Raw genomic sequence first — 26,597 nt, 5'->3', positions numbered from 1 at the left:
TGTTAAGCTGCTTTCACAAGTTATTCCAAAGCCAATGCGCTGGCAAGATGCTTTTCTCCCTCTTAACATTGTATCTGATAATTTTTCATAAGACATCCTGAAACACTTGGGAGTTACCTATGATGTATGTTTTCCTACATACATTTTACACACCAGTTCAAACCCTGCCCTATAACTCTTGAGGACAGAAATGAACTTTTGAAGAAGGCATGTAAATTTGCAATTAAAACTCAGAGAGGCCCTGAAAAGGGAGAGCCCTCAGTCAGAGCCCTTCCAATTTTTCCCTCAAGTAAGAGCTAATAATGTGCAACAGCAACCCAGTGAAGTGCCTTTGATTTACTGAATGTTCCACAGCTCTGGCATAGCAATGGAAAGTCACTTTAAAAATTTCCCATTCATTTCCAAAACCTCAGCTACCACAAGCTGCATATGGTTTTAAAAGTTTCAGAATGCAAAAGAACAGTATGTATACCACTAAGAGACATCCATTTTGATTTCTCCCTGTTCAGATTAATGGAGTTCCATTAGATGCTGTTTTTCCTAAGGAGAAGGTGCACAGGCATTGGTAGCTGTTGAAAGTAAACAACTGGGCACAGGAAGATAATGGAAGACTGAATGATGTTACCCTTCCAGATCCTAGTTTTTTCTAGGCAGCCCTTCAAGTATGAAGCTTGGCAGCCAACCATTACAGTCCTAAGGAAGACCATTTTACTAGCTTCTGTTCAGCGCAAAAAATTAAGGACTATGTCCATATATTACAGGAGTCAGCTGCAGACTAGTGATGCTTTAAAAAAATATGAAGACATGTCAATAATGCTGCACATCTGTTGTCCACTCTTCCATGATGAACCCTATCTATACCCTATCTATATTTTCTTTCTTTTCAGGTTTTGTTTGGGTTTTTGTTTTGTTTTTTTTTTTGTACAATGAGAAGTTAAATACACCAAAGAAATTAATCAGAGCCAGCAAAGCAGCAGCATCTGTAGATTAGCAGAATACATGCACAGTCTCCATGCTGGAGTTCTGTTTCCTACCATGTTACCCATACTTGCAGCAAGGAAGCAAAGTTCCCACATACTATACACATATACTATTAATAAATATTTGTGAGATTTTAGTTACATTATGGAAGGCTAATGGAACAGATTAACTCCTTCGAAAGCAGCAGTGAAAATAAGAGCTTATGCTAATCTCTTATTGCAATGCCATTAGGAGTTAGGACAGAAAAGAAAGGTACCAAAACTTCCTTTCCCATTCCATTTGAACTGATTGCCCACAATAGAAAAAAACATTTCCTGTGACATTAAGTTGTCATCAGCTTGTGTACTTCCCAGTTCACTCAGGCTTCTCTTCTCCAGCTGGCTCTTTGCAGAAGTAACCATGAGTTCATACGCAATTTTGTAATTGCTTTCAGTTTGTTCAGAAATCTCCGTTTGCTCATAAAGCTCCAACTCATCAGTTAAACATTCAGCTGGTAGCTCTTGCCTGAAGCCCTCTGCACAGGCTGTCCCATTGCCTGACTGGATAGGCTGAGTATTCCCTAAGTCAGGAAACAATAAGAATGTCATCAGTCATGCAAAACTGCAAAATAATTTAAAACTCCTGGAATTAAGTTTTCTTCAGTCTTCACATTTTCACCTCATCCCACTCACTTTTTGGATAGCTAGTTAGTGACAGCCACCTATTCCAAATACAGTGTAAGATGCTTGAGGAAAAGGTTTCCTCTTGAGATGACATCACGTTGCCAAGTGATATAAGAAATATAAGAGTATGAAAAATACAGTGGCCACATTCTATTTCCTGCAGAAAAAAAAAAAATAAAAAAACTGCGCTGGGAGCACAACTCAGCTCTAATGCACCAAAAAAAAAAAAAAAGCAGAGAATTATCAGGAACCAGGAGGAATGTAAAAGAAGCCATTTCTGCTTGCTGGCTGCTCACACTCTGGTTTCCATATGACCTGAGGAGGTCCATCAGTCATACAGCTCTGCTTAGCAGGGAGCACAGATCAGGTACAAAAAGACTTTTCAGTGAAAGTGCACACAAGCCATGAAGTACAGACATTCAAAGTGCTCCTCTGCAGCAAGTTTATCCTTCAAGAAATTCCAGTGTTATGAACATTCATTTCAGCTAAATCAATGCAGATTTCATTAGACAATTTAAGACAATTATGAATTGGGCAATCAAAAAACCTGGGTATACTAGATTTACTAGCTTCAGGAGTTTCTTATAGGAAGAAAAAAATACCTTTTGTTCCCTCTGCTAAAGCATCCTTCACATCAGAGGGCACTGTTGGTCTAACCAGGACCACACCACATCCTTCATTATTATGGATCTTATTACTGATTATGGTTATCTTGGGGATGTCACGGTCTTCACCTAAGAAGTTCTATAGCAAAGAAATGGAAATCCAACATGTTATGTACAGCTAAAGGGATGCTAAATTTTCTAGTTTTAGGTAGAATAAGTTCTATGCATTGGCTAGAATTCTATTATTTGCCTATGCAGGTGATACTGTAAAAGGCATTTTCTTTCTGCAGATACGAAAGAAAATAAGTATACTGCTTTGGTGGACAAGTACCATTATCATGTGTGACATACAAAAGTTCTAACATAAGGCAGCAAGGTTATAAAGCCAGCCTAAACACAAATTATTTGTATTAACTTTAGCAGCTATAAGCTTTAGAAGAAGTAGTATATTCTGCCTTGAACTTACCTCTATGAGTATCCCCTCCTTGCAATGGTGTATGCCATTGCCCAACAGGGTGCACGTACTACCTGGATATATTGCCACACCAGCGCTCTACAAGATGAAATAGGTAGCAGTTTACGAGTAGTTCAGACATTTCCAATCTAACTAGAGAGTTCCATTGCAGATCTTTTTGTTCATCTAGCGATTTGTGCAATGCAAGATTGTGTTACCACTCCAGCTTCACAGCTTTGCTAACCACTTAAGCAGCCTACTCAAGTCTGAGGCCTCATGCATAACTTTATAGCTACCAGTCCATAAAAGCTCTGGTAAAGAGTAACTGCATAGCTGTGCATTACACTCATGTTCTTCACTTATGCACCTCAACACTCAAAGCCCCATTGTTCTTTGAAATGTCCTAATCAGAGTTCACATCTCTTCTCTACCATCCCTCTGTAAGAATCAATGGACAAGGTTTCCAAAAAGGGCATTTCATTTGCAGAACAAATGAAAGGTTTAATGAGAAAATTTGTGGGCAGAGAAAACAGAAGATCACTTCATTCAGTGACATGAATCAGTTCAGCAATGCAGCAATGATTATGTCACAGATATACTGTTATTACATAATTTTCATATCACACGCAAATCAGCATGAGACACTTCACTACATACTCTTGGAGGCTACAAGATCCCTGGACCAATCTCCTTAAACTCAGTAATGTGCAGCTGTCCCAGATGAGTTCGTAAAGGTTCTCTCAGGAGCAACAAAAGTTGCCCCGCTATAGACAATTATTTCCAAGCAGAAACCTTTATTTTAATTTGGGAAACCAGTCACAGTTAAGAATTTTGTACCTTGGCACCATACAGATCTGAGTTTTTCATTAACAGCTCAGCTGAAGTTCTTACTGTTACACCTGCAGTTTCACATTGTAACACACAATTCTCCACAGTTGTTTTCCCATGACGGACATCTGCATACACAAAAAAGAAATATTGTTAAATTAATCAATTATGCAAAAGCAAACCCTTCCTACACATAGATGGGCTTGTAGCATTTCTGCAGTGTGATAAAATTACTGTTTTAATCTTACCCACTTCAGGTCCACATGCATCATGTGAGCTCATGCTATTTTTTTAGTATAAGCCAGAGCCCTGTTGCAAGGGAGTAGGAGTCAAGAATTTCTTACGGGTTCTTTGGCTTTTTTTTTGTTGTTGAAAAGTGGCAGCAACTGTTCTTTTCTGATTCAATAAGATACTGAATACATGTATACAGGTGACAAAAAAAAGACATTTTAACACCTTTAAACCCAAATGTCTGGAGGCAAAATTTTAATTGGCACCGTCTGCAAAGAGAGAAGGATCATGGCCAATAAATTAATTGGATACAATTTAGGATTATTCAAGCCTCAGTTTGACTGTGCTGTTAGCAAAGTTCTACACTACTTCTACAGCATATGCCATTCCTCAATGGAGAGGTTTCTTCTGTGGAAGGAGAAATTATTTCCTCTTCCAGGTTGCCTGACAGAGGCTGTACAGCAGTCAGAGCCAGGCAGCCTTACCAGCAGAAAAATTATGCAGTCAAATGATCTTATACAAGTATAAAAATAAAACACAAGAACCCCAATAGCTTAAAAATGCAAAAAGTAATGTTGTTTTGAACTCCACATTATGAGCAAGTTAAAAAAAAAAAAAGGGGGGGAAGTCTGCATGTTTATACTTGTAGTGCTCCACTCTACGGTATTGTTAAAACTAGTAAATTCCAACACTGTGTCCCAGCTTTAATTCTATGAGCAAATTATGAAAGAGTCACACAGAGATCAAGGTACTTTTACACTTACTTAAAATCGCCTCCACAGCATCATGCTGCACTAACTTCAAACTGGAGATCCTTATATTGTTTCCTGTACAGTCAACAAAATTGTCTCCTTTCCCTCGTTTTTCTATCACAATATCATCTGGCAGGCCATAGCCTTGAAGCAGAGGTGAAAGACAGAAGTTTGATGAATAATTGGTAATAGTCAGGGGCTAAATTACAGACATTTAAATATGGAGGTTATGGTGCTGAGGTCTAGTATCTTGAATATGATTTTCCACCCAGTGGCCAGGCTATACCATACATCCCCTCTGAACCAAGGTACAGGTACTCAGAACTCTAGAGTTACCTTACTTGAATGACAAGCTATAAAACGTAAAGTTATTTTAGACAGTTGAACAAAAGGGTAAGTGAGCTCAAATTTGCCAAGGTCAAAGTTCTCACTCCCCAGATTTACAGCTGAACAGGGAGATACAGTAGCCAAGGACACTGATGCCTGCAGTCCACTTGCAAAGTGCAGAGCTTCAGAAGAGCAAGCAGAGGTTCCAAAGAGCAAGGGGGTATAAAAGCAGTCACCACCATGACACAAGGGAGGCAAGTGCAAAGGACTTGATATTGCTAGTAAGCTTCACTGAACATCCATATTTAAGTGAAACTTGGGTCAAAATTTAATGTTCCTGTGTTAATGGGCTTCCAGATTAATTCAGATCAGAAAAGAAACCTTCAAACATATGCCAGCATTGATTTACAAAACCATCCATAGTTGTCAGCATTCAACCACTTACAGGGAAATTTAGAGCATGTAGGGCTCTTATAGCTTGTCACTGACAAGAATCATGATAGGGAAAGCAATAATGCAGTATTTATTAAAGCAGCATGAGTCCTGTCATTTTCTGAGAGCACACACAAACTCAGATAAGAAGTGCCTGAGCAGGATGCTAGCTTTTAACCAAGTACATAAATAAATACTGTAATGTGCAAGTAAAAAGCTTCAAAAGCAAAGCCTTTGAACAAGAGTTGGCAGAAAGTTTTAAACACAGCAGACTTAATGCAAATATGAGTGACTGACATACACTGTACTACTAAGAAATCTTTTCCTACTGCTACTGATTTATGGTCACCCCTGGGGATGTGGCATGGGGCAGTCTACTTCCAGTGCATAAAGAGAGAACACTACAGGACAGCAAATGGCACATATAGTTTAACTTCACACAGAAGGAAGTTATTATCCAGGGAAACAGTTTTGGGAATAATTGTCCTACAGACTACTTGCAGTTTTTCCTAATGTCATGGTTTAAGCCCAGCTGGTAACTCAAAACCATGCAACTGCTAGCTCACTCCCACTCCTTCTATCCCCACCCCTGCTGCCAGGGGAATGGGGAGGGGAATCAAAAGAATGCAGGTCCCATGGGTTGAGGTAAGAACAGTCTGGTAACTAAGGTATAACGCAAACCACTACTACTACTGCTAATAAGGGAAATGACAAGGGGAAAGAACATAAAACTAAGAGGGAAAAGGAAAAAAAAACTAAACAAAAAACAAAACACACACACAAAAAAAACCAAACAAACAAACAATAAACACAAGTGATGCACAAACAATTGCTCACCACTCACCAACTGATACCCAGCCCTACCCGAGCAGTGACCGAGCCCTCCCGGGTAAGTGCCCCCAGTTCATAAACTGGGCATGAGGTGCTGTGGTATGGAATACCTCTTTGGCTACTTTGGGTCAGGTGTCCTGTCTCTGCTTCCTCCCAGCTTCTTGTGCCCCTCCTCACTGGCAGAGCATGAGACTGGAAAGTCCTTGACTGGGGTAAGCATTACTTACCAACAACTAAAAACATCCATGTGTTATCAGCAATGTTTTCATACTGAAAGTAAAAACCACAGCACTGCACCAGCTACTAAGGAGAAAAATAACTGTTACAGCTGAACCCAGGACACCTGGCCAAGTTTTGGCTTGCTTTACACTTCACCTTTGAAGTGGCAGCTCTGGTAGTAAAAAGGAAACTGTGAGAAGATAAGGCATAGAGGAGGAAAGAGTCACCTGCTGTCAGTGGTGCTCAATACACAAGGTGGTCATGGCTGCGTCCTGTAAGCTCAGTGACTGCCCAGGGGCTAACAGCAGTAATCATCCAGTAACACTGACCACAAGTGTTAGATGGGCTGACACTGCAGGTTCCCATCCAGCTTGAACAACTACTATACAAGCAGAAGGAAAGCCCTTAGGTGCCTTTGCTACACATTTTTGTCAAGTGTTAAAGTTAACTTTACTGTGATTTCCTGCAGTTGCTACTGCTTTTACCTTTCAACCTTAGGACTGACTTGCACAGTAGCTGGGAAAAAAAAAAGCTCCACTAAACAAAGGGACATTTTATCTTTGATGGGTCACTCTTTCATCCCCAGAAAGCCACCCAAATGGCCAGCTGCTCAGATTAGTGTCAGCAGCATTATTCTTCATGCTCCTACTTCAAACAGTTTTGGCTGCTCCTATTGCTATCAAAACTTCTCTAACACAAGTCCATGTAAGACTAAATACCCTGGCAAGTACCCATTATTCAGAGTGATTCATACTAAAGATACATATGCATATGCCTTGCTCCTTAAAACAGAGCAGCATATTCTTTAATAGGGGTGCTATTCCATCATTTGTATTACTGCTTTCTCAAAGCTACCACCCCACAATTTTAGAACAATGTCAGTCTTGCAGATAAATAAAGCACTTTAGTGCAAACCTGTATCCTACAGGTGCATTGGCTATCACCATGCATATCTGTATAAATCAAACATACACAAGAGGACAAGAAAGAAAATGACACCAATAAAATAAGGAGGGCAAGAAAAATCAAATCCAGAACAGCAGGAAATTAAACTCCCAGCCTTCTCATTAAGAGCTTTTGACAAAACAAAAATGCAGTTAAGTATCTGAACAGCTGCACAAGCCCCAGTGATACACTGCAGATTGTGCATGCCTTAAGCAGAGGAATTATACTGAGAAATCAGGAACTTTGAGGAAGGGATGCAACTTATCCTACACAAAAGTATTTAAACCAAGTATTTTGCAAGAAAAATGTGATCACATACGCTGTGTCTGTTTGAACAGCAAAAATAAATCCACAGCTCCCTCTTCTACCCATGTGCTTCACATAATGTATATTCAATGTATATTCAGCCCCCCCCCCCGCTGACAGGCAGTAAGTGCCATAAATAGCACTTGGCTCTTGCCCTCTGTATTCACCAGTACTATACTGTCAGGGAGTCTCAGACTTCACCTCTGAAGCACATTAAGACATGAAACGAAGTACTTTTAAGTTACTGGTTCTAAAATCTGAAGCCCTTCAGAATGACTTTTCTGCTTCTGAAATTAAAAAACATCAAATCCCCTGTGTTTCTTTGAATCTTCTGTATTATATATATAAACAGGATTTATCCAGACAAATGGTTAGCAGGAAATTATTAATTTGCTATTAATCAGCAAAATTTGCAGTTTATTTGCAGAAGTAACTACAGCTAATGAAACAGCTTACCCCATCCTGCATTAGACATGGTTCTACAGACAGAAATAGGAACACTTTGAAGAAAAGAAGAAAAAACAAAACAAACAAACAAACAAAAAATGCTCCCACCAGTCTCCACAGAAAGTAAATCTTTCTGCAAAGCTTGTTCAAGACATTGTTTACTTTAAGGATCTTTATGCTATCAAACTTTCTACCTTCTAGTTCAACTGAATCAGCAATGCAGAACATGTCATCTACAATATAATGACCAGGACAGATGATGACTCTGTCTCCTTCATAACAGGCATTTACAGCTGCCAGTGGATCATTGTGAAACTGTGAAAGACAGAAAACATAATCAGCTCCTGAAAATGCTATAAAAATGGATGCATTTTTACCCTTAAAAAGCTTGCTTTTCAATTAAAAGTTGCTGCCTTTACTTAAAAGAAATCCCTTTTAATGCATCAATAATACAGAATTTCTACTTTGTCCAGAACGTGATATTATTCTTAAATTCAAAAACAGGCTTAAAACATTCCTTCAATATTTGTGTCATGTCCATTACCCCATAAGAAAACTGGGACAAAGACACAGATTGAAGAACATATGCATCAGAAAGCAAACCTCAATATGGCCTTGGTTTGAAGCCAGCTTTTGAACAGACAACAGAATGTAAAGAAAACTCAGCCACTAGATTTGAACTGGTTTGAACAACTGACATAACCCTTTACTCCTGCTGCAAGTCACCCCAAAATAGAGTTTAGATATTACAGTAGTAAATATGGGGTCTAGATAGACCTTTTTCTTGCCCAAAGAGGGCAGGCTGATACCCTTCACAAATATTATTGGGGATTCTGTACTGAAGGATTACAAACAGTGCAGAGAAACTGCACATTTATTGCTTCCCAGCAAATTCCAGGGTAAGCTTAAGAAAAACACTTTCAATTGTCAAGTCAGAAAATCTGATTTATAGCCCAAAAATTAATCTAGGACCTTCCCTGTGGCTCCATTGCAGCCACCAGGTCATGAACTTGATCAGAATACAGCAAGCAATTTCATTTGTGCCCAAGGAATCCAAACTGTTAACCAGTAAAGTGGTAAGTCCTATCTGAATTCACTAGAACTAGACTGCTCCAAAATAAATGTATCTCCTACTCAGAAATAAAACAAGAGAAAGACATTTCTTCCTTGAAATTCTAGGTCATTATCAGCAACATCAAAAGAAACCAGCATATCAGAATTATATATAAGTATTATACCTTACCATGTTTCATTGTAGAATTATTACAGGTTTATCTCATTTCATACACAGAGGAAGGAAATTGCTTGTATAGAGTACACAGCAGACAGATGAATTAAAAGAAATTATTTGTATCATCCAGTCTTACCACTTACAGTTAAAATTATACCGCTTTTTTTGAACTGACAAAAAACAACACTACAAATGTAGTATCTTGCACATGATAAATTAACTTACCCTTCCCTATTGTTTCTCAAGCAGAAAGAAAACCTGTTAGTAGTCAGACAAGTCCTGCTGCTGTACCTGTATTTCTTGTTCTTCGCCACAAGATTCAGGGCAAAGTTTGTCCCTTATCAATGACTGCAGCGTACTTGCCACCATGGTTGAAGACACAATGTGAGTGATCTTGGCACCCGTTGGTCTCAATCCTTTAGCTTGGAGACTGCTGTATTTTTGGTAACCACACACATACCTAAAACAAGAGCAGCAAAGCCATCATTGTTATATTAAAGACTGTCCATGTATAGTTTCCCGTATGGCCCTCCTCCTTGCATAAACCCACCAAATACCTGAGCAGAGGATTCTCAATTAGTTTTAGCTTTCGTTTTAAGTGCTCTATTTTCTCATGCAATTTTAGTCCTTCCACCATGGAGACATTTTCTACTTCCGAGTCTAAATCACTGCTTGATAGGCAGCTCCTCACATCTGAAAACTTGCTGTAAAGCTCTTCACATTGAGACAAGTAGTTCTGGTAATTGGCCACAAGCCCAGAAGGCACACGGTGTTCAAGAATGTCATAATGCCTGCAGTTCAGAGCAAGGGGTCAATTATTTCACATTAACAATTTTTAAACACAGAATATGAGAACAATTTTTAAACACATTAAGTACATCAGTACTTCAGTCTAGATTCTGTGCAGTCTACGTCAACACTGCTAAAGTTTCTGAAAGCACAAAACCAAAAATATGAACAGACACAAATAAATTACTTCCTAAAGAGTTGGCCATCCACCTTGGAAGATTATATACAAGTATCAGAAAATCACGGTAAAACAAAGGCATAAGCACAGCTCTAAAAAATGGTAAGTACTTGTAATTATATATAAAAAATAGTCTTTTAAGCATTTAATAGAAAAACTGAAAAAATCATGTTTGAAGTCAAAGAAAAATCCTATAATGTACAGTCTCTATTAGCAGAAATCTAAACTACCTGAACAAAACTGCAGAATGAGAATAAGAAAGGCTTTATCGGCACCAGATGAAGATGGGAAGGCACTGCATAGCAAAATCTGCACCATCTCAAGAGTAACCTCTACAAATGAAATCGCAAGCCAGAAAATGCCAGCCCATAGTTGCATTGCCAAGGTCAAAAGATGAGGACATCTGCTAGCTAGACAGTGCCAAGAGCTTCAGGGCCAATCATGTAGGACCAAAAAAGCTGGACATCAATTAATGACACAAATAAAACAAGATTTAATTATCTCGCACCATTTTTGTAGGAAACCAACTGAACACAGTATACAGAACTCTATTTGAGAGGCTGTGTGAAATAAGGGCAAAGATGTTCCCTCGACTTTCAGAGATTCTTTAAAGGGTGCACTTAAAACATGCTCCAAAGAGCAAGAAAATTTGTAGTCACAGCAGTCAGTATCTATACAGGGTGAACAAAAACACAGAGCCTCACAAAATTTTGGCAATAGGGTTATTAAAAACAGAGTAAGTCAATGCAGCATGATTAACAGCAGATGATTTTATAGTAATATAGAAATATAAAACATCTGAAGGAAACAATTTTGTACACAATTCGTTTTACATTTTAGACCATGCACTATGAAAGTGCATAAAATTATCTTGATTTTTCAAGCTTTAGTTATACAGTTCACGCAGCTTTACTTAACTAATGTGCAATGTAAAGCTACTGTCTGTTCTCATTAAAACAGCGCACACCAGACACCCAAAAAGTTTAAAGCATACTGTGTTTCCATGCACTGAATATGGTTCCTATTATTCCTGAGCTGAAGCATCAGAGAATAAGAAAGTATAACATTCACTTTTCTACTTGAAGACATTTTTTTAAACATTTTGGATTCTTGCTAAAACGGCTGTAAGGCCACACAGTCTTAAAAAAAAAAAATAAAACATTATCCCATGGCATATCATTCTATTCTAGTTTCATGACATGGCAGATCTCCATGAGGCTGGAAAAACTCAACAGCAGAACTGCCACTTGCTGGAGAGAACTGGTATAAACACTTCAGAAACATGTATAGTTTCCATATATAACAGTTCCTCCTCGTTTGCATGATCTCAGAAAAATACAGGCACATCCCAGTCCTGTTTGAAAGAGTCACATTGTGTCCTGTCTTAAAGAGAGGCCTCCAGCCACCTTTCTAATGTGAAGAATTGCACTCCTTTTCTTTGTGAAGTACATGCTATATGCTATATTCTAAATAGCATTTCAGGGTAGGTTGCAAATGTTCACTGATTTAGTTCCCCCGCATCATAGTGGTATCAAACATGTATCTGAATGACACACAAACTGCCAGATACTCACGGTGCTAAGTTATGATAAGAAAAGGAAGAGTAACTCATGAAAGAAAGATACAGCATCAAATCTCAGGAGAAAACCCACATTAAAAATCACTTACAATTATTCTTTCCAGGTATATTTTATGCTTTGGTTATTTGGTACCCTCAAAACTATAAACAGATCATGTCTTTACGCACTGCTTCAGTTCCGCGTGACAGGACAGCATTTAAAACCCACCTACAGAAAACCTAATGCTGACTAATCCCACTAGGGAAAACAATGCACGCATTCCTCTTTCAGCATAACCAATTCACAATTTTTGTTTACATTCAATTCCATTCCAGTTCTTTCTCTACACCCAGAGGCATCACAGCATCCTCTGCTAGTATTACAGTTCACATCCACATGAAGGAGGCTATAGCTGGGTCTGGAGTACCATCTGATGGAAGGTCAAAGATGACAGGGAAAAACAGAGGGTTCAGAAATCAAGTGGCAGTCTCAGCTGCACCCTTTTTCCATGAAAGGTTTTGACTGTCAGAAGTGAATGCTGCTAGAATAAATTTGCTCAAATTTACCAGTAAGAAAGGCTTTTAAAAATCTAGCTGTGTCACTATTACTACACAACCCTTCCCTGTGGTTCTATCCAAATAATATCAAAGGTTTTGCACTTACAATTTCAGTCGAGGCTCAACACATCGCACAAAGTAATCAAAATCATCATCCTCCTCCTCATCCCAGGACCTCCAGATGCACTGGTAGAAGAACCTTTTGAAGCAAAGTAGGCATTTAACCACACAAAGGAGATCACGTTTACCTGAGCAGGGAGAACAGCACTGAAAATGCAAATGTAACCAGTTTGAGATTTCATCTCAAAGCATCACCTCGCTCAAGTTCCATGTTACTATAAAATATTTAACGCACACAGTTCTCTGTTGTCTACCTGCATAAAGAGTTTTATTTTGTCCATTAGAGCTGAAAATCCCTAAAAAGCCCAAGTTCCAATTTCATCAAGACAGTGAACAACTAAAAGCTGGATTTGGAAGTTGTTTGGTTTTGGGCAGGCATCCTTCAGCTAAACTTTCTTTTTGGCAATGAGCTTGTCACCTCCATCATTCAAGCTTAGATCTCTAATACGGAGTACCTCTCAGCAGAATGTGTCTGTTCTCCCCTTTTTCACTCACCACTTCTGAAATGGCCCATTTTCTAGACAGGAAGGTCATTCCCCCTATTTGAGCTGTTTCATCCATCTACTGCCTATTTGTACACAGTATTTAGTTTATGAAAGCAAGTGAGATGGAAAAGACACAGAGGTGATAAAGGAAAAGAAAATAGAAGACATGAACACTTGAAAAATAAAGAGAAAATTCAGGGGAGGAGGCAAAAAAGCAAAAAAAGAGAAAGAATAGAACAGAAAAATGTTATGGAAAAGAAAGAAACGCTGCATTAGAGCCAGCAAGGTGATACAGCCCAAGGAAATCTGGCTGAAGGGAAGGAAAACACAAATTATTTTCTTCCAAGCTTTTGACACAGCAAGCAGACTGACAGTAAGCTGCAGCCAAACATACCTGGTTATTGTGCAATTACCTGCAGCTGCAGAGGACGCCATAGATTTTTCTTTATGAACAGTCTTCGCACAATACCAGTCACCAGTTTTTGGAAAGCTTAGCTTGTGGAGCTGCCATCATGACCACAAGAACTCAGGGCACCACCCACAGGATACTATCAGAGTGTCATTGCTCAAGACAAAAATTAAACTTCGGGCATTTTCCTACCTGACATGCTCTACAGCTAGTGCTGTGTTGTCCAACTCTCCTGACTCATCATACACAACCCACAGCTCCTGCAGTAGTATCTTTCGCTCCTTCAGCTCCAAGAGCTCCTGCACACACTCCAAGGTAAAGGTGCTGTCCCGCGACTCACACAGGAAAGGCTCACCGAGTTGCACAACTGCTTTCAGAGCTGAATACTCCACATCAACAACCTGTTAGAACAAATAGTTCTTAAGATTCCTCAGAACCTTAGATACAGCTGAGGAGGCTAACATGCCATGCATATGCCAGCAGCCTGTACTCATCAAAAATGTAATGGAAATGCCAGTTTGAACATCGAAGGTTTGAAAAAAGATGTATGATTTGGACACTGAGATACCTAGAAAAGAAATACCCAAAGCCAGCAATCCTCAGTGGGTCTGTGACAGGAGCACAATGTGGAAAAACAATTGTCAGTACCAAGGTGGGCTAAAATGAAGAATTTTATTGATTAAAAAAAAAAAAAACAAAAAAAAACAAACTGAGAAATTATCAGAGGCTGGTATCTGAAAAGATTACATTACACCAGCCAGCTCTGGCCAAGTATTTATTCCCTCTGTGCCCAGAGTTCTACCTCACAGCTCGCTCTCACTGATTTGGTGTTCCCCTTCCAGTTTCAAACAAGGACCCTTAAAAAAATCCCCATTGCTCTAGCCATCACTAGCAATTAGATATGAAAACATTACTATTTTCTATCAGCTCCTAAACTTATAACTGATCTGTCTGTTAGAGGTAAATCATGTTAGTTGGAGACTAAATGCCTGAGCATTTACCTCAACAAGGACCTCAAACACATTAGTGCGCCAGACTGCCTGCCATCCAGATGGTTCAAGGACCTTCGCCAGGTACTCAGCTGTGAATTCTTTCACTTCAGAAACTTTGCAGTCAGCTAAAGAAATTGAAGACAGCAATTTATGTAAAGAAAGTCATTCAGCTCACCAGAAAATGAAAGTCAACACGGTTGAAGTCTTTCACATCTGAAGTTTGAATTCATTCTGTTTTGTTCATGATAACCAGCAGCATTTTTGCTGTGTGTCTCTCTCAGAAAGCTGGAGAGACATCTGTTTTGTGCTTCTCTAGAGAAAGAGATACAGTACGCAAACTTCCAGGTACTGAAAGTTTCAGTGCCAGTGGTATTAAACAGCTAGCCTGTGCCTTACTACAAACAAAAAAAGTACTAGTAAGATCAGTTAAAACAAGGCACAGAATCCAATATTAGCACCTCTGCCTTTCAGAGTTTATTTACTTATACTGAAACCATTGCCTCCTGATCCACAAGCAATAGCAGCATAAGTGATCACAGCACACTACATCTTTGCTAAGCCCAGTTAAGATCACCTTATAGTTTAATACAGAATCAACTCCACTTAAACTGGATTATTTAATAAGTCACTACAAGAAACCTGACTGCTTATTCCCTTTCTAAGAAATTACTTACCCAAGATATAATCCTGGTAAGCTTTAAATCGCTCATAAAACAAAAGATGACTGGTGTGAAAAACATCCGGAAAAAGCACATTCCCATTTGGCGCAGTCCTTCCTAAAACAGTCCCTGGTTTATCGCTGCTGCCATAATCGCTGCTGGAATCATCATCTTCCTGGAGCAGATCTGGGGAGAGGAATGGGAACAAAGCAAAGCCCACATACTGTCAGTTCAATGCAATCATCAGTCACTCTATTCCAATAGAACAGATCACTCTATTCCAATAGAATTCCTTTTCAGCTCAAGATCTATGACGAACCTGCTTTCTACAACATGTTTTAAATTATCCTTAGTGAAGAGACTGCCTTATTTAGTTACTTGTTCTCTTCTTCAGGATGGTTACCCCGTATGAGAAGACGATTTCCTTTTTGCTGCCACATGGCTGAGCTGCAGCTACATGCTAGCTTACTTGGTGACATCCAAAACAATGCACAGGATTATTGTGAGCAAACAGCAAAACATACACAAGATGCACAAGAAAACAGTGGATACAAGTCTCAGCTAAAGATGTGTCTTCACAGCTCCCTGTAAGTCTTTTCCTGTTCTTCAGTGCAGGCATTGATTTTGCATTTTAATAAACTAACATAGAAATTCAGTCAGAACGGGGAGTGTTGTAATTTTTAGCCCACTTAAATGGATACTGGCTGAATCTGTTCTTTGAAGGTTACTAGGCAATGATAGCAGTTCTCCAGGAAGTGTCTCCACTTGTGTTCCAATTACAAACTCAGTCATGGTCATCCCTAAGTTCAGAAAACAGCATGGAAATGACTGAGTAAACCAACAGCGATGATGATGTGTTTTTTTCCTTTTCATTAATGCAACAGCTCAAGACGCCCTCTTTGCCCATACCTTGATACTTTAACAATTCCTAGACTTCTGCATTTTTATTAACTACAGTCTGTCCTTCACCACATATCTAGATGTAGATATGTAAAAGAAAAAAAAAAATCACATTGTTTTTAACTCATCCCTTACATTTCAGGATGTGTTATGAAAGCTAGCAGTTTTGACCTCAAATTTTTAAAAATTTTACACATTTGGGGCAAAACTCAATCAGCAAAACCTAATCAGAACCAGTGCATGAGCCAGTTACAAGTATTTAGGCAATGTAAATTTTCTTTGTAGCAGAAACACATAAATAAAGGAAAAGCTGATTTTAATCAAGTACGATTTATGAAATATTTTAAGTGCTTATTGTAAAACTGTAGCTATGCTACACATATGCTGTAAATAAGTTTTTTTTTCCTACACACCCATAATCAAATACAGGAACTACAATAGCCATGCCCTGTACTAGAGCACAGCATACACTCCGGAACAAGCCATTTAATTCAGCTTGCACTTTGTTTACAAATAGCAAGCCTATAACTTCGCATCAATAATGACCTGGCACTGAGCAATGATATTCCCTAGATACTAAAACCATCGGTATTCCCATGCTGTGCTATTAAGGCAGAGGGCAGGGGTCTCTCCCAGGAAAGCGTTTTTCCTGTCAGCGTTTCAAACGCACAGATGTTCCTGGACGCCGACCAAGTGTCTCTGGTTTGTACCGGAGACACCCGCCCCAAGTTCACAACAGAAAGAAGATCGCTGTGTTTATGTCCGCAGACACCGGGTGTTCCCCCACAGGGCACGGCTCCCAGCGCGGTCCCCGCCCCACGCACCAGCGGCCTCACGCCGAGAAGCGGCGAGCCGCTGCCTGATTCGGCCCAGGGCACCGCTGCCTCCTCCCGCTCGGGGGGTACTGGGCACAGGAAGCACCACAGCAGCGGCTGGGGCACGCCAAACCCCTCCGCGGCCTGCTCTGGCTCCACAGCCCCCCGGCTCCGCGGCCGCCTCACGCTCCGGCGCCGACCCCACTGCAGCCGCAGAGCCGCCCTGGGCAAACGGCCCGACCCTGCCCGCGGCTCAGCGATCCCTTCCCGACCGGAGCCAGAACCGCCGCCCGCAGGCTGCAGGCGGCCCCGCGCGGGACGGGCAGGCCCCCACCTGGCTTCGCCTCCCCGGCGCGCTCCTGCCGGGCAGCGCTGCCCGCGGCACCGTCCCGGCCCTCCCGCTGCGGCCCCGCAGCGCTCCCCGCCGGCCCCTGCTCCGCCATGCTGCGCGCGCGGCTGCTCCCGCCGGGATTTCAAACTGTTCCACCACCTCACCCTCCGCAACGTCACCGGCAGCGGCTGTTCTGATTGGCTAGCGACAGCACCGTGCGAGCCCGGCCGCAGCGGGAGGGCGGGGCCACGCTGTTGAACATCCAATAAGGGCCATCCTGCCCCAACCCCGCGTTCACCGCGCGGGTCGCTCGCGCAAGTGCCGGAAGCCTGTCTTGGCTGCGGCCCTCTTGGCTCTGACCAGCTCCCATGCACAAGGCACGTGAGCTGTTTCAACGCGCAGGGGTCTCCCGGCTGCATTTCTCAGTCCTTCGGTTTCTCTTCCCGTCCTCCCAGCGCCAGCATCTCCCGTTTCTGCACTGACACCTCACAACCAGTCTCGCAACCCAGCGCTTCTCTTCCCTCTGCTGTTCGCGTTTTGAGTTGTGAATACAAGTGCCTAAGACTGAAGTCATAACGATGTGAGCAAGGTTGAGCAGCTGAAGAGGTTCATATTTAATATAGTTAAACCTAGTAGATCTTTAGCAAAGAAAAGGTGACTGCAGGATGGGAGGGAAGTAAAGAAAGGAAAATCCAAGCCGCTCCAGGGAGCATTCAATGCCCACGGAGTCATTGTCGTGAAGCATTCATTTCTCCTCCAAATAATAGCTAATTTTAATCGGCTTTTGGAACAATTGCTTTAGAACATAAACGGCCACGAGAGGGCTGCCTCAGGTTTAAAGAGCTCCCAGCTTGGAAGTTTCTTCATGTTCACTTCCCAAACATTAACAGCTTTCAGAGTAGCAGGCCGTTGCCTACAGCAGTTTTCACCTCCGGAGCAAGCCAATAGCCTTGTTCATCCCGACATCACAAAGAGTCCGAGTTGCCTCGGGTCCACAGAAATCAACTCTTGCCCATCATAACCCCAGCAGAGAGTTTCCCAGTCCCGAGGCCTTGTCTGTAGCATGCCATCAGAACTTAATCATTGCACTGGCCATGCATGTCTAATACTGATGTAGTTTTCACCAATCGTGATTAGATTAAAAAAGTCCACTAAAACATATAAATTTCACCACAATGCATATTCCTGGGGGAAGGTCGGCCTTGAAAGCAGAAAGTGTCCATAAATGAAGTGTCTCTAAACTGATTTAAGTAATTAAGAGTTGAAAGTTTGCCCCTCTGAACTTAAAATACCATGGAACATGGTATTATATCTGAGGTGGGTTCCCCAATATTTAAAGAGCAGAGTGACACAGTCATTCACAGCATTGAGATTCTGCAATAGGCAACACGCATTTGTATATTCGCGCAGGTGAATTTCTCTGGTATGAAAGAAACTCCACAGAACGAATAAGGGTTTTGAATCCAACCTCAGCAACACGTACTAGCAAAATTGTATTTCAGCTGTACAGAGTCAGGAACAGGAGAGTAATGGTCAAAAAGAGAAAAAAAAAGTAAGTAATAGCATAACAGAACGGAAAGATAATGAAGCAGCAGCAATAAGAACCTTTACAATGGGAATAGGAAAGAAGAGAGTATTTGGAAGGAAAAGTACTGGAAAAGAGGTATTCCACCAAGATGAAGAAGATCATCTTTCAGCATTTTGGCCTTATGGGATGTTGCTTGTCTTGTACTTTTTTCAGCTCCTAGAATGCAAAGACTATCAGCATGAAAGGACAGAAACAGCAAACACAACAGAGACAAAAACTGAGAAAGGCCAAAAAAAAGGGCAGAAAAGCAGAATGCCAAAAATAGCCTGGAAGATGCATGAGAAGCCAAAGAGAGTCTCAAAAACTCAGAAAATGTTTTTGTGACTAGAGGAGCACAAGAACAAGCTTCTTTTCCTGAACGTGGGACCTAAGTAAAGGATTCAGTAAAAAGCATGAGGTGGCTACAGAAGAAAAGGGGTAGCAAGTGACGAGCAAGCAAAAAATCTCATTCCATTATATATTTTAGAGGTCTGCTGTTACTCTTGCCTGTAAGTATAACTGTATGCATAGAGTAACTATATAACCACAGTAACTATATAATTGTAAAGTTATAGGTATGTGTCCTGGGTTCAGCAGTAGCAGTCATGTTTTTTCCTTTGTGTTAACTGGTGCAGTGCTGTGTTTTGACTTCTAGTTTGAGAGCAGCGTTGGTGAAGCCGATGTTTTCGGTTGTTGCTAAGTGATGTTTACCCTGACCAAGGACTCTGTGAGGCTCATGCTCTGCCAGGGAGGAGGGGAAGCTGTGAGGAGGCAGAGACGGGGCGCTTGACCCGGGCTAGCCGGGGAGGTATTCCATACCACAGCACGTCATGCCCGGGGTGGGGGGTAACTGGGAGTTACCCGGAAGGACAGGAGCTTCCGGGTGGAACTCGTTTTCTTGGCCGGTGGTATCGTATTCTCTTCCCTTGTTATTTTCCCTTATCATTGTTTTAGCTGATAGTAGCGGTGGTGATTTGTTGCTGGACTGTTCTTGTCTCAACCCGTAGGAGTTGCACTCTCTCGATCCTCCTCCCCGTTCCTCCGGGAGCGGGGAAGGGGAGAGCCCCGGTGCAGGGGGGGGGGGAGACGGACACGGACCTTGATTGTTGTCAGCTCGGCACCACTCACTGGGAGTGAGTGAACAAGTTACCTGACTGGGTTTAAACCACGACAGTATGTAGGTTCCGGTAACATTTAAATGTTTAGATTATTTTTTTCTCCTCATACATACAGTGAATTTCATCAGGGCTTGCAATAGGAAGGTCAGTTTTTTTCACATCAAGGTGAAATACTGGCACAACGTTGCAAACAGGACAATCCTTTTACCCCTATTTCTTCAGTTTTCAGCATAGCTGGGGCAGAATGAATTCTATGTAAGACACTTCTGTAATGTTCACCTAATCATCCCCAATCCTTACAGCAGAGCTGGTTGGGTTTGCTGCTGCTGCAGGCAACTATGTCATGGACCACTCAAGCTCCACTGTGGTCAGAAAAAAATCCACTATAGTTGGTTTTCTGCCCCTTATATTGGAAATAGAAACTCAGTCCTCTTATTGTTGGAAATTTTCCACTTTCCAGCTTGAATGTGCGTGCATAATGCAGACCATCCATTATTTTCTTGAGCTTAAACAGTTCTTTTTCTCCCTCGATATTTATCCATCCAGTTTGTTCTTGAACATATATTAATGCTTTCCTGAAATTCTTTTGGTAAATCATGGTCTGTGTCTCCTTTTGCACAGCAGGTCCTCCATTTTCCTCATCTCACTAGTTGCCCTTCTTCGCACTTTTCTCAAAGCTTATTTATTTCTTCAGTGAGAGTGACCAGGTCTGTGTGAAGTGCAGAGGACTGGGAGGATTTTACATGGAATGTTAACACTCTTGAGTTTGAAAGGAGGAAGAGAAAGTGGTTGCCCTCACACTCTGTAATCGGCTCTCATACTTTCTAATGAAATCTCATTGCTATTGTTCTGGTCAATGAGATGTGTCCACTGCAGTCACCTAATACTTCTAAAATGCTTATCCTTATCTAAAGTTAGGTTGTCTTTCCCCTGAAATACTGAAATAGTAAGGAGTACTGGTAGCAGAACTCTGACTTCTGAAATCCGAAATATACCTTCACTGAAAAACATGACAGGGCAGTTATACAGTGTGTAAATCACAGAAGGCCATTAATTGTGTTACAGAAATAGATGCGAGTGCAGTATCTAAGGAAATGCAGAGAGGAACTTGTGTCTTGGCACTAAAAGATCATTTTATTTTGGTATTTAACTAGTTTAACTGAAGGAACACTATGGTAAAACAGACCCCAATTGTGGGATTTGGCCAGTCTGGGTGTCCTGACAACAGGCTCATCAGAAGTAGTCAGATTACTGTAGCTCCAATGCAGGTGTCACGTAGGCAGCAGTAAGAGTGTTTTGGCTCAAAGCCTGGTGGAAACCCACTGCCTGGCTAAGAGAAGCAGCCAGCCATAAGGGTTGCTGAAGCTGACATGTGCAAGCCAGCCTACAACCAACCCCCTGTGGAGGAGGGCTGAGCTGCAGTGGAGAATTATTGCTGTGCAAAATTATGCTGAGCTGTTGCATCAGCTCTCCTCAGCGCCGGGAAGATAGCTGCCAGTTATTAGAGATAAAAGTGTGCAGTTCACAGGGTCAGGACAGCCCTTCCTTTTTAGGTGTCAGCTTATGAAGAAAAAATACCCATCTACAGAAGTATATGTAGGAGAACAAACTTAACTTGGTGACTCTGGACTAGAACTTCTTTATGTGCCATTGATTTCACTGGAGCAATGTCTGTTCATGCCAACTGAGAATTTGATACCAAAGTTAAAAACTGGAAGAAAAATAGCAGAGTGTTTTACACAGACTTCCTATCCAAAGAAAAAATACCTTCATTCTAATTTGCTGCTGGAAGATAAAACCCTTAATATTTGTGGACATGCATTGACTTCAGTTGAGACCAACAGCTATTTCTGCTTTAAGATTTCTTAAAATAAGATCTTCTTTGTCATGTCTTATTACAAGGCAACCTTAAAATACACATTAAATCAAAAAATTAAATTATTTTGTTACAAGTAATGAAAAAAAAAAATTTTAGTTAATTTAAGGCTTGCAAACCAGAAAATGTTTATCAAATGTGGAGAATAAGCAGTTGAGACAAGCCAGCAGAGATGTGATAGTGACGGGAAAGAAACACCAAATACGCAGAAAAGACAAAAAGAAAAATCTAAAAGAGGCTGTTACAGAAGACAGTGAAACAAACATTGTGTGCTGTTCTTTTTCCTGTCACAAATTTTCTTGGTTGCCATGGCAACCACTTTAGAACCTCTAGGCCTCCATTTGCCCCCTATAAAATGGAGATTTTTTTTTACTGCGTGTTTTGTTACTCCATTTGCAAATACTTTTATGTCTGGAGTTGAATGGTGCCACATAACTGTTAATTACTTGGGTTATTAGATGTAACTCATGTTCTTTGACAAGATTCCATCAGTCTTTAGACTTCTTTTTTATAACTGTATAAACTGAAACTAATGTAAACCTAAATAAATTGAATCTACCCAGAAAAGCAATTAAACTTTTGAAAACCTGTATACTTCCATTCCCTCAAAAATTCAAATCCTTGTATTTTTTATTAGATATTTTGGAGCTTCACATATGAGTTCTCCACCAAATGTCTATATTTATCAAAGATGGAGCCATATCACTGAGATCAAGATATCTGACTTGCAGAAGCTGGAAAAAGAAGAGCTGGAAATCAGCTGTTCGTGTCACTGCTTCTCTCTTTATTAACAGAGGATGCTTTCTTAAGTGTTCTCTACTGTGACTTGCGTAGTTTCAGAATCTTCTTAATATTGTCTTCTTCAGAAGGGTGCTGAGTGGCCTCAGAACTGGTCTAATGGCGCCTTATATTTTACAATCCAAATAACAGCATTGCTGATTTGTTTTTTCCTATTTATAGAACATTCTTTTCTTGCAATTCACCTGAACAGCTTCCAAGATTCTTACTGCTTTGCCTGCTGAGCACTGGGGGTTTTACCTACAAACATGCCTCGTATTGCTAACTCCTTAACTTTCAGAAATGCAAGTTTCACCTGACTGACCTTGCAAACTGAACCTTTGCTCTTCTTACCAAGGAGCTGGTAAAACAAATTTTAGCCTTTTCACTCATTGAAGAGGACACTGCAGTTCTATTTTCAAGTTTCACCGAAGAGCAAGCAAGGTGCTTCAGTAGGGGTAGAACTGAAAATTGAGTCCAACCAAGAACTGATCTAATTCAGATGGGGGTTTGGGTTTTTTTTTGTTTGTTTATTTGTTTGTTTTCTGTTTGTTTTGGGTTTCCTTTACTTTTTTCCTTATTTCACATATATTGAGATATATCTGCCTCTCAGCCCTGCTTTTATATCAGGGAACATTCAATCTAGATGCTGACTTATGGAAGGAATCTGCATAATAATGGAAAATTCAAGTCTATGCAGATTACTCAACTAAAACACATCTACAACAGAAGTGCTATTCATCAAGCTCCATTAGTATTGGTAGGCCCCTTCTCCAGATACTCAGCTCTCTGCAAGAAGACCTTAGTCAAGAAGCAGCCCTTTTCTAGATGTTTCACATTTGTCAAGAGCCCTAGAAGAACAGACTAAGCCTTACACAAGGTGTTCCTCAGCTGACTGCAGAGATACAACTTGAACATAGTCCATTACATTATATTTTCTTTCTTTGGAGACATTAGGTCGGCAGATTTTCCAACAGATGTTAAAATTGAAGTTGAGTGTTGATGGGAAAAATTGAAATGGTAAACAGCCTTCAGCTTTATGACTAATACTGTGAGATTTATTTTTCAGGCGTTTAACATTGCATTTTCACTGGAATTAGTAAGAATGGGCATCATGGCCATCACTGGCTTCTTAACTTTTTCTCCCTCTAGAGCTGCTGACCACATCTTTGAAAGAATAGCGAAGATGCCCTGACCAAAGGATGAAATCACGATTACTGCAGATGCAGAACATGAGCCATTAGCTATAATTATGGCAGGAAGAAGGCATGCTAGAAAAGAATGAAAACTGCTTGCGCTAGTGATTTCACATGAGCACTGCACCGCTTCATTCACTGTAAAGAAAACAAAATTACTACTGACACAAAAGAATGCAGCTGTTGGTGATGGGATATGTTCTTATGATTGACACTTCCTCTCAATTCAGTGAAAATTTTGAACATGGCTTTTGAAAAGTGATTCTCCTATAATTTCACGATAGTTCAAGTATTTAAAGTTCTTTTTTCCAAAAGACAGCTGCATCGTTATCTTGTCAGCTAATAATGGCTCTCAGGTCTTAAAAATTAACTGTTATAGTGCGTTGGAAAAGATATCAATTAGCACAAAGTCATTTCTGACAAACACTTGCCAGTGGGTTTATGATTATGTCTTAACAGATGGTAGTTTGAAAGGCTGGAGCTATCTAAAGTGTGTTGCTTTGACTGATAGAACAGTGAAAGGCAGCCAGTTCATCTTGGAACTGTTGGAACAAGTCCAGAGGATGGCCACGAGGATGATCAGGGAACTGGAGCACCTCCCATGTGAAGACAGCCTGAGAAAGTTGGGGCTGTTCAGCCTGGAGAAGAGAAGGCTGTGTGGAGACCTCATAGCAGCCTTCCAGTATCTGAAGGGAGCCTACAGGGATGCTGAAGAGGGACTCTTCATTAGGGACTGTAGTGATAGGACAAGGGGTAACAGGTTCAAAATTAAACAAGGAAAGTTTAATTTGGATATAAGGAGGAAATTATTTACTGTGAGGGTGGTGAGTCACTGGAATGGGCTGCCCAGGGAAGTTGTGAACGCTCCATCCCTGGCAGTGTTCAAGGCCAGGTTGGACAGAGCCTTGGGTGACATGGTTTAGTGTGAGGTGTCCTTGCCCATGGCAGGGGGGTTGGAACTGGATGATCTTAAGGTCCTTTCCAACCTTAACTATTCTATGTTTCTATAAGCACAGGCACACTGGGCTTTAGCAACTTTCCTGTTCTTGAGTTGGGTTTCTGTGCTCTGCAGTCTGCTTAGCTATTTGTACATAATCACAACAATTTTTCTACATACTACAGAATTATGGCTATATAAGAATAATGTAACATATAATTACATATACATTAAAATGATATAGTCAACTCTTTTTCTAATGGAAGTCTTAAAATATTTTGGAATTTTAAAAATATGTTGAAGGCCTCTCAGGAAAATATATTTCAGAAAAAAATGCAGATTTTTCTGCTCAGCACAGCAAATAATGGAGTGCATTCTAAAATCATGGTTTATAATGAATAGAATATGTGACCCAGTGATCACTAAGAAGCACAATCTATTAAACTAGATAAGATTTGTCTGAATCTTACTTTTTATAGGTAGAATAGTATATATCTTAGTATATAACATATACTAACATTGTTGTTAGTAACAAATGGCCAGGATGAAAGTTACTGTTTTGTTTGGATACCATAATTTGTGGCAAAAAGCAGTTACTAACACAAAATAGTGACACAGAGTAAATGGCAAATGCTATCACTGTATTGTACAGCACTTTGAGACAGTCAAACAACATTTGCCATAGCAGGATTGCTTCTTTTACAGTATTTCCATTATATTATAATCCAGAGCACCAACATAATGGTTTAAACCAGATGTAAAGAAGTGAATGGCTTGAGCTTTTATTTTAGGCATTAGGAAAAAAGGTACTGACATCCTTTTGGAAATTGCTTGGGAGGGATGAGAAGCTTCCAATGTTAGATGTTTTTAAGAAGAAATAGGCAAGCATCTGTCACTAATTAAGTGGTTATAATGAGCTCATCTTCAGGCAGACAGCTGATGAAGCATAGCCCTACTTCCCACAACCCAGTGTGCTATTTTGTAAACAGAGTATTGAAAGGTGCTTCCATCATACAAACGCTTTTTCATCCTTTGAAAGGTGACAGATGAAGGTAAACTTAACCTGTGGTTGCAGGCATCTTAAAGAAAAAAAAGGGCGTATCTACCTGATGTATGTGTAAGAGGTCCCAGACTTGTTTGTGCTTGCTTTCTGTTGAACCAGCTTGTGATGTTAAGTGTAGCTTTACAAAGACTGTTTTTTCCCCTCTTTCCCCATCTGCCACTATACACACAGAGCTATTTGTCAGTGCTGATCCAAAGCAGGCAGAAAGAAAAGGCCCAGTCCTCAACATAAGAAGCTCAGCTAGGTGCTGTAGTGATTCACTGGTGTACTTCCAGACAGCACAGCAGTATCATGGGAAGCTACAATTTTACTTTTAGGAATTCCAGGCCCTGAGGCCAGTGGGAACGCTTGGAGCAAGGAAGACATGCTATCAGTGGAGGAGGAACAGATCAGGGAACATTTAAATGCAGTGGACATACACAGGTCTATGGGATGTACTTAGAAATGCTGAGGGAGCTGGCCAGTGTCACTGTAAGGCCACTTTTGATGATCTCTGAAGGGTCATGGGGATCAAGGAAAGTTTTAAGGAAGAAAGCAAATGACACTCCTATCTTCAAAAAGGGCAAGAAGAAGGATGCAGGGAACTGCAGGCCAATCAGCTTCCCTCAGTATCTGGGAAGGTGACAGAGCAAGTAATTCTGGAAGCCATTTTCAAACACATGAAAGACAAGAAAGTGATTTGGAGTAGTCAGCATTAGGAGCAGGAAATTTTGCTTGACTAACCTGAAACAGCTACTAGCTCAGTGGGTGAGTGTATAGCACTGGATGTTGTTTATTGTGACTTCAGGAAGGCCTTCATGCACTGCATTTTATTACATCCTTGTAGACAAACTGATGAAGTATGAACTAGATATGAGAACTGTGGATCAAAATCTGATAGAACTCCCTGGGTCAAAGGGTTGCTGACAGCAGTATGAGTTCAGCTGGAGGCACTCATTAGTGGAGTACCCCAGGGTTCAACAATGGGGCTGACGTTGCTAACCTCTTCATTAACAACCTGGATGATGGGACAGGTTGC

General features: G+C 40.7%; 1 protein-coding gene across 1 annotated transcript; it reads right to left on the bottom strand.

The window, feature by feature from the left end:
• Positions 1–880: 880 nt before the first annotated feature.
• SHCBP1 (SHC binding and spindle associated 1) lies at positions 881–17,189 on the bottom strand. Its single transcript, XM_057401117.1, has 13 exons — positions 17,049–17,189; positions 15,015–15,185; positions 14,350–14,465; positions 13,541–13,749; positions 12,441–12,533; positions 9,809–10,042; positions 9,543–9,711; positions 8,215–8,335; positions 4,526–4,657; positions 3,540–3,658; positions 2,715–2,801; positions 2,246–2,387; positions 881–1,540 (listed from the first exon to the last, which is right to left on the bottom strand). Exons 1-13 carry the CDS (start codon positions 17,155–17,157, stop codon positions 1,209–1,211), a joined length of 2,034 nt encoding a protein of 677 aa, XP_057257100.1. The 5' UTR covers positions 17,158–17,189; the 3' UTR covers positions 881–1,208.
• Between the last annotated feature and the right edge of the window lie 9,408 nt (positions 17,190–26,597).

This window comes from Pezoporus wallicus, unplaced genomic scaffold, assembly GCF_028554395.1.
Source record: "Pezoporus wallicus isolate ANWC-B61680 ecotype Strahan unplaced genomic scaffold, APGP_CSIRO_Pwel_v1 contig_13541, whole genome shotgun sequence".
Classification (NCBI taxonomy): domain Eukaryota; kingdom Metazoa; phylum Chordata; class Aves; order Psittaciformes; family Psittacidae; genus Pezoporus; species Pezoporus wallicus.
Note: the sequence above shows the minus strand (reverse complement) of the source record. Positions and strands in the feature narration are given on the sequence as shown.

Coding starts and splice junctions, on each gene's coding strand:
- SHCBP1 (XM_057401117.1), bottom strand. CDS start 17,157: ATGGCGGAGCAGGGGCCGGCGGGGAGCGCTGCGGGGCCGCAGCGGGAG. Junction 13,750..14,349: donor TGTTTGAGGTCCTTGTTGAG/GTAAATGCTCAG, acceptor TTGTTCTAACAG/GTTGTTGATGTGGAGTATTC. Junction 4,658..8,214: donor TGATTCAGTTGAACTAGAAG/GTAGAAAGTTTG, acceptor CTCTGCTTCAAG/GCTATGGCCTGCCAGATGAT.